Raw genomic sequence first — 15,721 nt, 5'->3', positions numbered from 1 at the left:
GAGGAAAATTTAATTTATTTTTTTTTCCTAGGGTAAACAGAAAAAGGAACTTTCATTTAGTCACCTCCCAATGCTGTCACACTGTTGTTTTTTTTCAATTCCTTTTCATTGCAAAGCTTCCATCTAACACCGACGTTGTTCTGATTTTATTTTTTTTTATTTTTTTGCTATAAGTAGCAGGCTTTGCATAGTCTGTTCTCCAGACTATTCTCCATCTCCAAGTCTAAATGGACACAAGTTTTGGTTACTAGGTTTAACCAGCAGATATTGCCTCCATGTACTAAGTGTGCATGCACACTGAACAACTAGCACATAGTTCAAGGGTCTACTAGAAGCCTGCATACAAGAGTAAGAGCCATTTTTCTAGTTACAGCTGTATGATTAAAGTGGATCATCTTATTGCCTAGTAAACTTCAGCCTAAAATTGTAACTTTTAAATAAAGCAGTTTAATCTCGAAGCAAGATCTATACTAGACAAATTAAGTATATCTTTCAGATAAAGAGACTGAGTTTAATTAAAAACTGTTTAAGAAGTTTCTGCACACTTAGTTGAAGTTTCATGTTACTTTATCTTTCAACTAATTTTACTAAGTTGATTAATCTGGAAGATACAGCCACAAAGACTGTTCGTTTTCTCTTGGTCTGTGTTTGTAAAACTGCTTGCTGTCAGATACCAGCATTGTTGATTATGGCTGATGCTGAAATTGATTTTTAGCACCTAATTTGTTTATTTAATTGTTTAAACAGGACAGGTCTTTCTAGAAAGCAGGATGTCACTTTCTCTGTATATATATTAACAGTTACTCCACTATGCCCTTCTATCATCAAGAACCACCAGAGTTAAAACCTAGCTGGAAACCTTGCTGCAGTCACACTAGCACAGAAATGCAGTTCTTCAGCAAACTGACTTCAGGCTGCACCGCCTTTTTTTTATTTTGATTTGGTTGATGGGCATGCTGTACGTTGTTTGCAAAACCTAATCAATTTTTCACTAATGAAACCAGAAGCTTTCATCAGGCTAAATCTTCCTTTTGCAGTGAAGGTATGAAAACTTCAAAAGGCATGAAAAAATGAAAGTTATTGAAGCTCCTGTAGAACCTCACAGCCTGCTGTGTGTACCAGTGTGTTTGAAACGTGAAGGAGATTCTGTCAGAACTGCTTACTTCACTGCCAGAGTTAAACGTGCTGTTGTAAAGGAATGCGATAAGGAATTGCAGAAAAGTTCATAATGGTTAAAGCTGTTTAAGTACTGACTTGCAGGTATATAGTCCAATTCATACTGTTTGTCTGTGGTCAAATACTATTAAGTAATCCTCTTTAGATAGGAGCAGTTAGTATCTCTATAGTCTGTATAAAAGCCACTGTATTACTAACTTTGAGAAAACTTGTCAGTAGTGAAACTCTTAAGTGAACTGAATTCTGTCAGAATAGCATTCTCTGGTTAACTAGGTAGTTTGGTAACTGTGTTGTATCACTGAGTAATCTTAGGTTAAGCAGCTGCTGATGGCACAGTTCATAAAAAAAATCTGTTCCTCAGTTTTGCAAGGTATTTTGTGACTTGAAGTACAAAAATAGCTAAAAATGCATGCACAGTTAATTCTTTTCTGATTGATTGTGATGCAGGGAGAAATTATCATAGGAACCTTTGTGTAGAACCCTGTATTGGGCAATGATCAGAGAGTAGAGGTGCTTTCAGCAAAGTAGTGCAGTAACTTTAGCCTGCATACCTTGTGTAGCATCCTTTAAGCACAGTTTAAATAGTTTTGAATAAATATCTGTGTATGGTCATTTGGTAGCTTAAGTGAAAGATGACTAAACCTTCCTATAACCTTCATTATGGCTACTTTATTATGCAATCTGTATAGATTTTAAGTGAAAAATCTTACTTAACTGAAGACAGCCTGATATAGCCTGAATGGAAACTAGACATAAATGTCACAATTTGGAAGAGGCTGATTTTGGACAAGTTGTTGTGTAACTGCTTGAGGTCTTGAGAGTGTGATGAGATAGCTGTGTATCTTTCTGCTGGAGAAGTTCTATGTGGCCCTTGCAGAAGGGCTCTGTAAAAGGAAACAGACCTTCATAATGCATTTTATGCTTGGTTTAAGTGGAGATCATTCAGTTTAACCCAGTTTCTTTTTATGTGGCTCTGGCTTCTAAAAAAGTCTTTAAATACTTTGGATTAAGACAAATGTATGACTGTGAATTTAAGATGGAGTCCCTTGCTAAAGAATTATGGGGAATACTGGAGCCCTGGGTTAATTACCTGTCCGAAGATGCAGTTGTTGGACTGGTTGCATTGCTATAACCAGGGAAAGGTCTGACTATATATAAGAAGCAGGGCTGGCAGTAGTGCCTCTTGATACAGATACGTTCTTGCTTGAGACTAGCATAAGAGATTGGTATACCATAAGTATCCTGTCCTTCGTCTGGACTGTCGTACTCTTCTGCATACTCTATTGCATACACTGTATCTAGATCCCTGCCCCGTGTAACTGGCAAGATACGTTCTTAAACTGTAAGAGAGGCGAAGTATTTCTACTTCTGTTCCATCATGCAGGTAGCTGGCAAGCCTTTCACCTGCTTTATGTTGGGTAACCTACTATTTTGTATTTAAGTATGCTAGTACTTAGCAGACTGGGATGAGGCTGCACATCTCTGGAAAAGCCATACTTTCCTTGCACTGATGGAACATGTGCCACTGGCATTGGGTTCTGATCTGTCTTCTGTGCTCTGAGCTCAGAAGGAATCTACTATCTCTGTACTTAAGGTGACTTTGTCTCTTGTTTCAGCATGAGGAAGCTCCATAGCCGAGGTCAGTGTGTCCTTGACGGTTGCTTTAAATGCTTCTGCATTAACTGAGATAAGATGCACTGTAGTAGAGAGAAACTACAGTAGTGTAATAAAGCAGAAGTTGTAGGAGTTAAGTGTGGAGAAATACTGTTCCTTTTGTTTTACATGTTTAGACTGTAAGCTGATTGTGCTCTCATGCTTGAGACAAACTAGAAGCCTGGCTGTCAGAGTAGTAATTGCTTTGTAAATGAGTGAAAAAATACCTAGTTTGTTTATTTGTTGTGTCATTTTGATCTCTCAGATCAGAATTTGTGTACTAATGAAACTGCCCACAAATCTATAAGCTGTTTCTGCAGTCAAAGGAACTTTGTTCTCTGCTTGGTTTGGGCTTGTCCTTTTTTCCAGATCTGGCAGTAGATCCTAGTTTTGTTCTGACTGCTTTTTTTTTATCTTAGTTTTGTCTTGTGCAGAAGTGCCCCAATGTCAGTTGGTAGTCTCTGCTTTTTTTTTTTTCTTTTTTTTTTTTTTTCACTTCATCTCACTTGTTTTCACAAATGCAAGCAAGTCTTCTCCATTGTCCCAAACTACACAGTAACCCTTTGCAGGAAGTTCAGGATAAGCCTCTAAATACATGTTTTAAACAGAAGCTGTACAACAGTAAATTGTTTTCCTGGCAGGCTGTGAAAGTGTAGTCTTTATATGTAAAATGGTTTTGATTGGTTACACTGTCTTCTGATCATCTAAGAGACGTATGAATGCAATCAGACAGTAAAATAATAAAGTGTCTTCACTGACAAAGTAAACTGTTGGAAGTAAAACCAGGCTTCAAGTATCACCTGAGTTGTTGGGCTGCTCTAGTGATACTCTAGTCTGGTAGTGGTAGTATGGTAACTGAATAACATCTTATGGATTTGTAGCAGTTGTCTGCCACAAATATTCATCCTTTCCTATAGAGGGCTTGGACTGTCACTCCTGTGGAAAGACAAATCTTCTCTCAAAGTGTACGTTCATAAAAAGCAACTTCATTTTTTCTAAGCCTTTAAGCTAGTAGTAGGCCTTCTGATACAGTATATCACTGGATTGCTGTCAAGTGCGAGAACATAGGTCAGTGTCAATCTAGAAAGGAAGCGCACTGAACACAAAGAAACACTTAAGTGTGTTAGCCATTCTGTTTTTGCATAAGCCATTACTGCAGTTTTAAAAGCTGATTGTCTTGTCTTTGAGAGAGCAATCAACCATCTGGATGCTAGTGAGATTAGACTTGTCAGGCTTCCTTTCCCTCTACCCCCCCAGTGAATATCGCACAGGAGTAAACTGCTTTCTTGCCGTCACAGGGCTTGCTACCAGCCAGAAACAGTGCAGCAGGCTTGTTTTTTAAGTATACTATATTAGAATCAAAAGCAGCTGCTGTTTTTTTTTTTTTTTTTAAGTCGTGGTCCAAATTAGAGACAGGAGGTGCTGCCTGGGAACCAAAGGGTCTCGTAGTGCATTTGTGCCTTACGTCTTCCTTTTTGGAAGACTGCATGAAAGAGATTTATGAGCAATGAAAACCAAACTTTCCCTGTTGAAGTGGTAGAGAGGCGATGCATAGAAATGTGAAAGTAATAATTATTTCTTGATAATAGTACTATTTGCTGATCAGCTGTTAATAACTTCTTTCTTAGAAAAATGACTAATAAATTTTCAAGGGAAAGCAAGTAGCCCTTGAAAATGCCCACTGTGCTCAAAACCTGCTGACGTGTGTTCTGAATACTTCCTGTTTCTGCTGACTTGATTTGCAGTACTTGCAAATATTCCTGAAAGCATTTAAAAATTAGCTGAGTTAAAAGAAATGATTGTGTATTGCAATAAAGATAACAGAATGAGTGAGATTTCCTTCTGCTCTTGTTTGGATGTTTGCTTGAGGCTGAGGGAAGCTGTACATTTTAACATGTACTTAAGCAATGAGGCTTGCTAGTAATGTTTAAAATAGAACCTTTATAAATTTTGTAAATGCTGCATGGGAGGGAGAGGAACTGAAGAGTTAAACTTGAAATTTCAGTAAGAATCTGATTCAAAGACCTCTTCAAAACATGGACTTAGACAACTGCCGTGAGACCTTTGACTACAATTTTTAAAAAGGCAATGATGTTCTATTATTGCTGGGAACTAATAAGCCTTTAAAGAAGAGTTCTAGTTGCCTGTTACTTGGCTTAGTTTATAAACTTACCTGTTACTGAGGCCCTTCAGATTACCTTCAGTTCTGCATGCAAGGGAGAGAAGCTTTTGAAAGCAGTCAGTGAACTATTTTTTCTGTCTTAACTGAAATGCTTTTTCCTATTGATTTTACAATATTGTTTTTGGTCGCACAGGATGAAGGAAGCTGCTTTATTTGTGTTAGTAGGATGGTGATGTGTTTTGGGTTTGATTGCATGGCATAGTTTCCATCAGAAGTGCTTCAAATACCCCAAGATCCAAGGACCTTGCTAATCTCAGCTCTTAAAATACTGGCATCTTGGAAGGATGTAATGCTTTAAATAGCCAGGTCTTAAACCTAAAAAAAGGGATTGCCAAACCATGATGGATACTTTGTTTTGAAAGTCAATGTGGTTTAGTGTATACATACTTCCATCTGTTTGTGTTCTTCACTAAGCAATTGTGTTACTGTATTCTGTACTCCCTCTTCCTTTCTGATCTCACGAAGTCAACACCAGAATCATTTGAGAAGATGAGAGAATAAAGTTTATACTTGTGACTTCTGTGTGTTGCTGATGGATTGTACACTAACAGGCAGCTGCAGTTCAAAATCTTGGACTCCTTGGAACTCTAGTCTTGGAGACTGGTTGGTTTTGGTTTTTTTTTTTTCACTTACAGTAAAGTTTGTGTGAAGCTACTTTCCGATGGCTTTTGGTGTATCTGTATCTCTGAGAGAAGCAACTAATGATATTAATGCTATTAAATAGCATAGCAATTCCTCAATTATGTGGATCTTGGACACTAGAGGAACACTGATTAAAATGGATTGAGCTGGTTTAGTGTCCCCTTCTGTGCATCATAGTAGTATCTGGTAGTGGTATCCAGCATCACCTGTTCCTTTAATCAGTTACCTGGAAACAGCTGGCTTGTCATGAGTTGGAATGTTCTTACTGCTAAGTAATATAAAGATCCCCTGGTTTATTCTCTGATTATTTGTTTTCCTTCCAGATCTCTTGCAGAAGACCAATTGAAAAACAAATCCTAAGAGCTTGTAAAAACTTTCCTTAAGCAGCTGAAAAATGTTTAAAAACTAAAGCTGTCACTCTCTCTTCCTATATTTTTTTCTTGCCTCTCCTAAGGAGGAGGGCAAGTATCTTTGATCGGCGTCTCCCCACCATGATGGGATGGGAGGAAGCTTCTGCTCGAGTACCACTTTATTGGGAAAAATAGTTTAACACGAGATATTTATTTCCCCTGTTATAAATACAGAACACTTTATTCCTTTGCTGCTGAAGCCATTGTTTGAAGGCCACAGCAGATAGACAGGAGTGGCTGAGTTTCTCCTTTCCCCACTGGCCATATCGCTTTCAAATAACGGTTGGGGGGAACAACGAAACCACCTTCTACATCCCCACCTCCCCCCACCCCTTCTGCACCTTCAGTCTGGATGTTTTGCTCTGATACTTCTAATGTTAATTCGGATGTCCAGTAATGTAAACTGGCTTGGATTCATTTGCTGACTCAGCAGGAGAATAGCCTTATGGCAGCAAACTAAATGTAACTTGAAGAAAACATGTCTTTGGGCAGCTTTCTGCAGAGCTGGCTGTTGCCAGAGGATCCTGACAGCATCCAGTATAGCAGGATTTCACTGTTATAACTATCTTCAGTAACACTGCCTCGTGTATCTAAGTAAAATGTGACATGTATTCGCTTCTGTGGTACAGACCTGAAGGCAACTTTTTTGTGCAGCATAAAAATAGCTTTAAGGAAAAGCTTTTTCTTGGCAACTGATATGCTGTCTGTGCCAGTTGAAGAATAAATTAAATACAATAAAAATCAACGAGTGTCTAAAGATTCAGATTTGAAGGGTATTGCTCGCTGTCTCTATTAAAATGGCAGTTGTGTGCTTAAATCTGCTTTCTCAGTTGAAATAAAACAAAAAAAGAAGTTTCTAGAGTCAAAATGGAAATCAACCCTCCAAAACATGTAGTTGCAGCCTGTAGACATCACCTCTTATCATTGTCTGCTTCAGTGTGCCAGTATGCTTTGTCTCAATTCACTAACATTACGTAGCTTCACACATTGATGGTAGCGCTCATTCCTTCACAAACTGTAAATTTGGTTTACAGTGGTAAGGTTTCTGTTGTTTTTATACAGTCAGTGAATTTAGTGTAAAATCTATGGGAGCTGTAGATGCATGTGGCATGGGAAATCTAACTCACTTCTGCACCAGTGGATGAGAAGGAAGGAGGGGAAACTTCTCTAATATTAAGATTCTTTATTATATATTTTTATATATTTATTACACAAATCTGAAGCTAAAAAAAAATGCCGCTTGGAGCTTTTCTGGTAAGGGCAATGAGTTAGGAATATCTTATTTAAGCTTTACTTTATGCTGTGCTATCCTGGCTGAACTTGCCCATCACTAAGGAGTGCACACTGATCTGACAGACTAGTTATTCTGGGTGCAGAACGCAGAGGCTAAGGAGCTTATATAGCCTTTTAGGCAGCAGCATCTATCAAAATTTTGCTACTCTGACTGAACAGCATTTGGATTTGCTTGATTTAGTGCATACTCCTTTCTCTCCTGATTTAGGGGGGAGGGCTAGGGAGAGAATGTTTTGTAAAAAGTGTGTGCTCATATGTAGCCCTTTTCTTCAGGAAAATAAGTGGTCTGCCTGATGAGCTGTAAGCTGCTGTACTGTTCCATGTAGCTTTTACAAGCTTCTAAAATACAGCAATACTGCAATGTAAGGCCAAACCTATTTATGATATATTTTTCTTCTAAAACTGAAAACACTTGTGAATACTTTCATTTTACAAACGGTTTAAAGCTTTCATGGTAATCTAATTTCATGTGTGTTTTCAAGGCTTTGGGATATATCTCTATCATTCCATTTGTCTAAAAAGACTTTCTGTTTTTATTTTGTTGCTAGTGAGTTCTCTACTCTGAACTCAACTCAACAGAACTAGAGTTCTCTAGTGTGTTGAGACCTTTTACTGTGATAAAGGTTTGATAATTGATTTAACAAGAGAACATGTGTACCGAAGACACATAGCTGCACTTAACAGAAACAGGAAAAATCAAAATTGAGTAAACACATATGTACTGCCTCTTAGCAAGAAAATACTTTAAGGACATAGCAGGATAATTTGGGAATTAGATGACAACATTATTTCATGACTGTCTTTTAGGATAGATAATGGTAAACTGAATTGACACGAAAACCTTCAGCTTTTGTTTTTTTGTTTGTTTTTGTTTTTCCTTATAAATGAACTTCAGATTCAGATAAATATTTAAAACTAGTATCATGTGAATGTCTTGTTGATTCAGTGACAGCTTAGCTTTTTTTAGAGTTACCCATTTTTCTGTCTTGGACCATTAGGAAGAGCTGCAAGCTACCAGTGTTCTACGACTGGGAATAATTTTTTTTTTTTTTAAACACAGGGATTGTTTGATTGTCAGACATCTGTTGATAATGTCTTGGGATAACTTTCATGTGTTTAGCACAAAGTGATGTAAATACTTGTAGTCCTTGAAGTCAGACATAAGTGGCTATATTTAGCATTTTGCTCACTGTAGAGTTTAAAACTTGTGAAATTTAAGTACTGCAGTAGCTGAACTCTAAGTTTGTCCCTCTTCTGTAGGGTGATACACAGTGAATCACATGTCAATCTTAATTGCTAGGTACAACTGTAAGTCTCGTTACTGTAAGATATGATGAGGTACCTCGGTGGAACTGAGAAGGGGGGGAACCAGATATAGGAACAACATAGGCTTAATTGTTCATTGTTTCTGGCTTTCCAGGTGACAAGGCTCTGGATGGTTACAGTAAGAAAAAATATGTCTGCAAACTGCTTTTCATCTTTCTCCTGGGGCATGACATTGACTTTGGTCACATGGAGGCTGTAAACCTGCTCAGTTCCAATAGATATACAGAGAAACAAATCGTGAGTAACTGAGTTTCTATAAAAAATAAGCTGTTCTGCCTAATATCCTGCCTCAGTTGTATGGTCTGTAAAGGACTTCGCTTCATTCCCACACACACATCCCGACTTAAAGCCTTATTTTGGGTTTAGCAGTGATTCAGAAATTTAAGCATACCTTTGTGCACAGGGAATCTTGTAATAATAGTAAAAGCTAAAATGTGCACTCTGTGTAAAATTATTACTCTTGTTAATGAGTCTTGCGTTACAAGGTAAGTAACCTTTACATTTTCAGAATATCTCTTTAAATCTTCCTAGGTAAGGTTGTGTTTTTCAGGTACACGCAACTTGCTAGTGTCTGAATAATAAGCCAAATTCTTTATTTGCTCCCATTCATCTAAAATGATCTTTTGAGTATATGCTGAAATAGATTGATGAAATACTTAAAAAATGATAAATTAGGATAACACTAAGCTTATTCATTTTTGTTTATTTCACTTAATTTTTCTAGCCTTAGCTCTGCTATCTAAATATCCATTTCTGCCCAGATGTTTGGTATTCGAGGAGAACTGTATGTCTCAAGGAATTATTTGTGGCATTAACAGAAAAATAATTTGCCAGCTAAAATCAATTTTCATTTTCCTTTTTCTGAATCACAGGGATATCTCTTCATCTCCGTACTAGTGAACTCTAACAGTGAGCTGATTCGCTTAATAAACAATGCGATCAAGAATGACCTGGCCAGCCGCAACCCCACTTTCATGGGGCTTGCACTGCATTGTATTGCTAATGTGGGTAGCCGGGAGATGGCAGAAGCATTTGCTGGAGAAATTCCAAAAATACTTGTGGCTGGGTAGGTATGACATGCCACCTTCAAATACGCCACTAATAAACCTTTTCAACAGCTCAGTTCCATTGCAGCAGCTTAATCCATGCTTAGCTGTACAGCCCTGGGCTTGCAGTACAAATAGTGACCGTTTCCATTAACTGCAGATATCTCGATATACCTGAGCTTGGAGTTGCTTGTGTAAGTGTACAAATACAATGTGAAAATCAACACTATGTCAATATCTTGAGTAGACTTTTACTGCTTTGATCACAGTTGTGATCAAGTTTTTGATCTGTATGAATGTGTGGCACTGAACACCCCTGAAATGTGTATGTTTTACTTTCCTTATCTCTCCTGATGAAAAGAAGAAATAAATGAACCTAAATAGATGTTTATACTACAAATTTTGTTATAAACCGAATCTCTTATTTAAATAGTTCTGACTTCATAAGAAATGTGAGAATATTCTGTTGTGTGAGCTTTCTTGCTTCTTCTGCTAGCCGTGTAAACAGCAATTTCTGTAAATGGCAAATAGTCACTGACAACTTTCTGACTTTCCCTTTTGATTGCTACAAGTCTCTAAACAGACCTGGCAGGTGTCTGGAACTGTAGTTAAGTAAATCTAAAATTAAACTTGTGACTGTAAGGCTAAATGTACTTTGAAACTTGAAATGTCCAAGTCCAGATAGGGCCTTTAAAATCTTATGGATGTGAAATGTTTTGGAATATGCATGAATCTTGTTTTATAAAACACTAATGTAAAAACATAACATGTTGCATAAGACATTAATGTCAGAACTGTATTAATACTCTAAATGTCAAGCAATGGAGCTTGAAAATGTTGGAAATTGTGCTTGCTTATGCAACACTAGTTCTGACTGTGTCTATTATGTGTACTGTCTGAGTTAGCAACAAGAGGAAGCATATAACGTGATGTCTAGTTGTGGTGAAAATCTTAGGAATACTTCTGAACTCTTGAAATAGTGTTTCTATAATGCCACCCTTGAACACTGTTACTATTTTGCAGAGCTGAAATGTAGTATGTGCCAAAAAGAGGAGAATAAGCAGCTAGCACCTGATGCTCACTATGTGTCTGGTGGAGGAAAATTGGGGGTGGGCAGGGAATCTATCCCATAATCCTACTTTTCTCAGACATGGAATTCCCTATGTAAGGGTGCATGTTTAGAGATGGCACTTTCTGGGGCCCTATCAGGCTTGTTGAAGCCCTGTCCTGCACCGCCCTTTCCAGGTGCTGTTCTCCATGTAACATAGTGGAGACAACACTGAGATGTTGAGTCATGGGTTTTAATAAGATAACCTTAAATTCCAAAAACTTCACTTAGGGTCATCAGTTGCAGACAGAGCACAGTACCTTCAGTTCAGACTTGTTTGAACTTTGAGCTGTGTTTATGTTCTGAGATGAGTCTTCAGGGCCTGATTCCTTCTGCATTTCTAAGATAATATACATAACATGCTTATATGTACATCTCATCTAAGTGATCTGTGCAGAGTGAGCACCGTCAGTTATATTTGTAACTTTAGCATAGCTCCCTTGGCTTGAATGTAAGTTGGAGGGGGGGGAACAGGTTTGTGGTGGTTGGTGTTTGTTTTTTTTTTTTTTTTTTTTTTTTTTTTTAACCAAGGTAAAATTTGATCTCATGGGAGATTGGTAAATCCAGGAAGAATAGGTGGACTGAACTTCTACGAGGGATGTGGAGGTTTCTGAACATTTAAACAATGTTAACAATTGAACCAAGACTGCACATTGTAAATTGCCTCTTAAAACTTTCAGTGCTCAGTACGTTTTTTGGCTTTTGTTTGTACAACATACAAAATGCTTAATTGACTTCTTCATGAAAGGGAGTTCACTGAACTAGAATAGCAGCGTGCTACTCTTAAAACAGTCCATTTCTGTGCTGGCAGCATGGATGGCAAGGTGAATAGATTCATGTGTTGCATGCTTGGTGATAGCTATCTGACTTGCATGCTAGCTGTAGGTACTAAAGGTATTAAAGTAGTTAATAATTTGTATCTGATATGCAGGACCTATCAGAAGATCCAGCTTTGGTCATGTGTATAATATAGTGTACGTTAACTGGTTGACTTGAGTCAGTTTGGAAGAAGCTTGTTCTTGTGACTAGATGAGCTTGTGCTCGTCTAATGATGACCTTTCAATTCTGATAAAAAGATGTGAAAAGTCACTCTTAAGTTGCAAAGAATCATTATAGGGGCTGTCAGATGTGTAATGGTTGAAAACTTGACTAGTTAAACTTCCTGGACAAAATTTAAGAACAAATACTGTAACACAGGAAGAATTTAGTGAACTTCTGTTTCAGCTTTTGTTGACAGGATGCTAGCTGGCTAGGGATGCTGAGTCTGTGCAGATAGTAGCATAATGCTGGCCTACAAGTATTGCTGTGACTTAACCACTGTATTTTAAATCCAGAGATACTATGGATAGTGTGAAGCAGAGCGCTGCGTTATGCTTGCTGCGTTTGTATAGAACTTCTCCTGACCTTGTTCCCATGGGAGATTGGACGTCTAGAGTGGTGCATCTCCTCAATGACCAGCACTTGGTAAATCAGCTTAATTATGCTTCTCAGGCCTACTCTATATAGAGAATGTCGTCACTTCTGCTGTTAAATACACTGTTAATTTATTTCTTCTCAAGTCTTTCAAGCAAGGGGGTTGCTGGTTTTTTTTCAGGTTGAAAAGTTGCCATATATTAATTTTTAATAAAGTTTTGTTTACCTGACTTTTTCTGGGAGATATAGAAATGGTATGCACAAGTTCTTCTTTTGCTCTGTCTGTAAGTAAATTAATCTTGTCTTGTGATCTGAAGTCGCATTGCACAGGTGTAATACTGATTTTTCCTAGGCCTTTTAAGATTAAACCTGCACTAAAAATGCAAGGCCCAGTTTGCCAGTCGTTGGACTTCCTTGTCCTGTGGTGTCCATGTTCTCATTCTTATCTTGTTTGTTCAGAAAAACGTATTGATAAGATAAGAGAGTCTTATTTTTCCCCCTGTCTAGTTACTTTATGAAATCAAGGCTATTAAGATCTGTGCTTCAGCAGTAATAAGAGTGCTTTAGTCTGCAGTGATATAAAATGTTTGTATTATACAAAGCTCTCTCTTCATGTTGGGTTGTCAGAATTCTTTCCTGGATGATCTGCTGCATACTATTTCTTCTACTCATTCTTCTCTTGTGTAAGAAGACAATTTGCATCCAGGCTTTTTTAGTACAGCTCTCTGTTATTTTAGATATACTATCCAAGCGTGAAGCAAAGCTAATACAAAAATAGCATGAAATGCTCTGTGAGCATGGCAGTATCATATTGTTGAAAATCCTGTTGGATTTTGGGGATGTGTAATTAGTCTAACTGGTAGCCAAATAAAGGGCCTTTTACTGTGAGACTTTTGTCATGGAGATAAACTTAGTTTTGCTATATATTAAAAAATACTTGAAGTGAAATGTGTTAATGGGCAGCATCTTAAACTGTTACAAAATTGAATGTATTACTTTGGTTTTTTCTAGGGTGTGGTTACGGCAGCTACAAGTCTGATCACGACTTTGGCACAGAAGAACCCAGAAGAGTTTAAAACTTCAGTCTCCTTGGCAGTGTCTAGATTAAGCAGAGTGAGTCCAGTGATAGCCCTGATAATACTTTGCTGTTGCTTAATTTACTTGGCTTTCTAGGTCAGGTTAGCTTGCTGTTGCTTATTTATTCAGCTTTCTAGGTCAGATTAGTTTAGTGTACCATTAAAAGTGAAGATGATTCAGTTTCACTTCATATAACTGGTTCAGCTAATCTCTTTTAACACTTGTTGCTTACCAGGGCAGAAAACTGTATTAGCTAGCCCAAACTTTCTTGATGTAATCCTTGCTATGCTCCAAGCGTATGTACCAAAAAGGTGTCTTTCTCAGCTACTTGTATTTGAAGGAATCCTCAAGATGCAGTTGAGGTTTTTAATCCTCATTTTATGTTACTATAACACCAAAGAATAGTTGGATCACAGACTGATTCTGTGAACTTCTGCACAGAACCCTCAAAAATATAGCCTGTGCGTTTAACTTTATGTAAGCTTCTTACAAGATGAATCTCCTTCCTCTTCGCTCTTTTGAGCTGCTGCTAGGCTAATAATTATAAGCATTTGATAATCTGTAAATGGGCGTAGGGGGTTAAGCTGGGGCAGGTGGTGTAGGGAGGACTGGAGAGACACTTCTGTAAGTTAGCATCTTCATGCTGGAAACTTTGTTACTAATTTGTTTGATTTGCCTTTTGAAAGGTATGCAAGACATGGGAGGATATTACTTCACAGATTTATGCAGTGTTCTATCCAAAATTACTTGTAGTTCAGAGAAATTTAATTTATTTTCAAATATGAAGATTTTGTCTAATACTTAAAAAGCAAGGGGGTGCTGAGGGAAGTGCAAAGCTGTTCTGTACTGGAGCAGCAAGAACGACATAGAATTTCTTTGAGCAAAGCTAGTGCCAAACTCATGCTTACCCTAGAATCAGAGAGGGAAGAAATATATGAAGAGGGTAGCTCCCTCTGAAACCTAATCTAATCCTTATCACATTTCACTATGCGTATAAACCTCTTCTGTGAAAGCTATCTGTCCTTTGCTCTGGAATATGAATCCTACTGAAGGTGCTAGTTGGTCTTTCTACTTTTGGTTCAGTCTGTTGTAGCACCTTGTGCTTGAATTCCAAGTTCACCCATCAGCAGTCAACTGTAATGCTATATTTAGGCTTTCTGTTGTCTGAATCTATGAATTGCTGAACCAAAGAAAGTCAAGCTTCTAGTCACATGTTTTTGTTTTGGCATTACAAGATGGTCATCTTCATTCTTAAGAAAAGCAATTCTTCAAAATGCTTTCAGGAAGAAAATTCCTGGACTACTGTATCTGTAAAACTGAATTTCTATTACCAGGCAACCTGATGGTATACCCATAGTATGATAACTTGCACCTAACTAATCTAATGAATTAAAAATCGCTAGTGACATAGTTTTGTAAGCCTCTGTCAAAAGTGACCTACAGTGTTCATTGGGTCCTTGTCATGACTGTGCATCACTTAACTTCAGTAGCTGACATACTGTCTGTTTATTTTACAGATTGTAACTTCTGCATCAACAGATCTTCAGGACTACACGTACTACTTTGTTCCTGCTCCTTGGTTATCTGTGAAACTTCTGAGGCTGTTACAGTGCTATCCACCTCCAGGTAATGCACAAATCACAACAGTGGTCATCTCTTTTATGCAGTGCACCGTCTCCAAAGAGCTACTGTGCTGTAGTGTTACTGTAACTTGGAGTGCAAGCTCATTGTCTTAAGACAAGGATACGGAGTCTGTACTTTCGAGTGTTTCGGATTGTTAAAATTAAACACAGTATAACTCAAAAGGCCATATAGCTTAGGGCAAAGTGTCAAACCAGTGTGCATCTTACAAGCCAGTTGCAACTGCCATTTTAGACCTTCTTTAATGTTATCAACTGTATTAAAGCCTTGAAATATACTATAGTGGAGATCACATTTGGCTTTTTTTCTCATCCAACTGTGGCTTAGAATTCTTTGCCAGTTGTATATTGGAGGAGGGTGAACCATTTTTAATGTATCAGAATACTTCAGTTAATTTAGATTTAGCAAGGTGGAAGGCTTAAGCTAGGGGTTAGGGTGTTGAGCAAAATGAAGTTGTCCAACGGCTTGTTCTTCTCCAGAAGACCCTGCGGTACGTGGTCGTCTAACAGAATGCCTGGAAACTATTCTTAACAAAGCACAGGAGCCACCAAAGTCAAAAAAAGTACAACACTCAAATGCAAAGAATGCTGTGCTGTTTGAGGCAATAAGCTTAATTATACATCATGACAGGTGAGCTGTGAGAACACTTCTATTATGAGAGGGGTTTTTTTTTATGTGAAAAGCTGTGGCTTTGTCTTGAATGCTAAATGGAATTTTACTGGTGGGGGAAATGGGGAAAACAGAATATGAAGTT

The 15,721-nt window shown here is 37.8% G+C and overlaps 1 protein-coding gene across 7 annotated transcripts in view; it reads left to right on the top strand.

The window, feature by feature from the left end:
- AP2A2 (adaptor related protein complex 2 subunit alpha 2) overlaps positions 1-15,721 on the top strand; it is a 48,655-nt gene that overhangs the window by 18,452 nt on the left and 14,482 nt on the right. For 4 of the 7 annotated variants that reach the window (XM_063331676.1, XM_063331674.1, XM_063331670.1 and 1 more), the window contains exons 3-8: positions 8,777-8,919; positions 9,555-9,748; positions 12,171-12,300; positions 13,261-13,362; positions 14,844-14,952; positions 15,450-15,597. In XM_063331676.1, the coding sequence (XP_063187746.1) occupies positions 8,777-8,919; positions 9,555-9,748; positions 12,171-12,300; positions 13,261-13,362; positions 14,844-14,952; positions 15,450-15,597 (826 nt within the window). Of the gene's footprint in view, positions 1-8,776; positions 8,920-9,554; positions 9,749-12,170; positions 12,301-13,260; positions 13,363-14,843; positions 14,953-15,446; positions 15,598-15,721 lie in introns of all 7 variants that reach the window. The other 3 variants (XM_063331675.1, XM_063331673.1, XM_063331671.1) reach the window with 1 other exon arrangement.

This window comes from Chroicocephalus ridibundus, chromosome 4 (assembly GCF_963924245.1).
Source record: "Chroicocephalus ridibundus chromosome 4, bChrRid1.1, whole genome shotgun sequence".
Lineage (NCBI taxonomy): Eukaryota > Metazoa > Chordata > Aves > Charadriiformes > Laridae > Chroicocephalus > Chroicocephalus ridibundus.
This window is presented reverse-complemented; position numbering and strand designations above follow the sequence as displayed.